The 1,154-nt window shown below is 45.2% G+C and overlaps 1 protein-coding gene and 1 pseudogene across 1 annotated transcript in view; one reads left to right on the top strand and one right to left on the bottom strand.

The window, feature by feature from the left end:
• LOC119597456 (extensin-like) overlaps positions 1 to 725 on the bottom strand; it is a 10,280-nt gene extending 9,555 nt beyond the window's left edge. The window contains exon 1 of the mRNA XM_037947030.1: positions 673 to 725. Coding sequence (XP_037802958.1) covers positions 673 to 725 — 53 coding nt within the window. The remainder of the gene's footprint in view (positions 1 to 672) is intronic.
• Positions 583 to 1,154, top strand: LOC119597417 (annotated as a pseudogene).

Genomic DNA, 1,154 nt, shown 5'->3' with positions numbered 1-1,154 from the left:
CAAGAAACACTGTTTTAAAAAATATATGATAAAAATGTCTTTTATATTATATAGGGTATATATAGGAAACTTGAAGCACTGTTTTTTTATTACTATCATTCGTTTAAAGCTTTAGATTCAAATAAATAATAATCGTGAATATATATTTTTAAAAGGGGGTTACGTCTTTGTCACATCCTATAAGGAAAAAAATCTGAAAAGATTGAGAGTCGCTGCGTTAGGGGAAACTAAGACAAAGTCATTAACAGTAAGAAAAAGCCTTCAGAAACAAAGGCAAAAGTAAAATGGAAAAAAGTGCATTCCCATAAAAAACAAACTTTTAACCTATCAGAGGCATTTCCTTTGATTATGGAAGGAACTTAGAGGAAGAGCGCCGTGGTTCGAATATTTTTTTTTTACGAACATTTTCTCACATTCCGTCTCAGTCTTGATGAAGGTCCTCGCAGCCCTCCTGGCGTTGGCGGGGGAAGGGGTAACAGAAAGAAATTGAGAAATGAGGGAAAAGAAGAGACACCTAGCGGCAGGAAACTATATATAGTAAAGTGTGTGGAGACACTGATCTAGCGGAAAGTAAAACCACTAACATAAAACAAACAACAACAACAAAAAAAATCCCAGACAAAAGCTAAATCGAAATACAAGGTCAGCCCAAAGAATCTCACTTGGACTAACGTATTCAAGGGGGTATACACCTTTGTCGAAGGAGGGACGGGTGAGGGAGGCATGGTTACAAATCCATTTTCCAATGCTTTCTCATTTTCCGTCTCCTCAGTCACTATGAAAGTCCTCGCAGCTCTCTTGGCTCTGGCGGGCGTCGCCGCCGCCAACTCCGCCTTCCGCTTCTCCGACGGCTACCTCGACGTCCTCGGCGCAGAGCCCGTTCAGGCCTTCGACTGTGCCGGTCGAAGTTTACGGCTATTACGCCGGGACGTCAGCAGCGACTGCCGAGTGTTCCACGTGTGCCTGCCCGTCGCTGACGACCTAGGAGAGTTTCTCGAAACTGCCCACTTCTCCTTCTTCTGCGGCAACCAGACCGTGTTCAGCCAGGAGTCCCTCACCTGCGCCCACCCCGAGGAGGCCTTCCCTGCGACCAGGCCGAGACCCTCTTCGACTCCGTCAACGCCCGCTTTGGCATCATTCCCGAAGAAATATAG

The sequence above is a fragment of the Penaeus monodon genome, chromosome 39 (genome assembly GCF_015228065.2).
Source record: "Penaeus monodon isolate SGIC_2016 chromosome 39, NSTDA_Pmon_1, whole genome shotgun sequence".
In the NCBI taxonomy this organism is placed as follows: domain Eukaryota; kingdom Metazoa; phylum Arthropoda; class Malacostraca; order Decapoda; family Penaeidae; genus Penaeus; species Penaeus monodon.
This window is presented reverse-complemented; position numbering and strand designations above follow the sequence as displayed.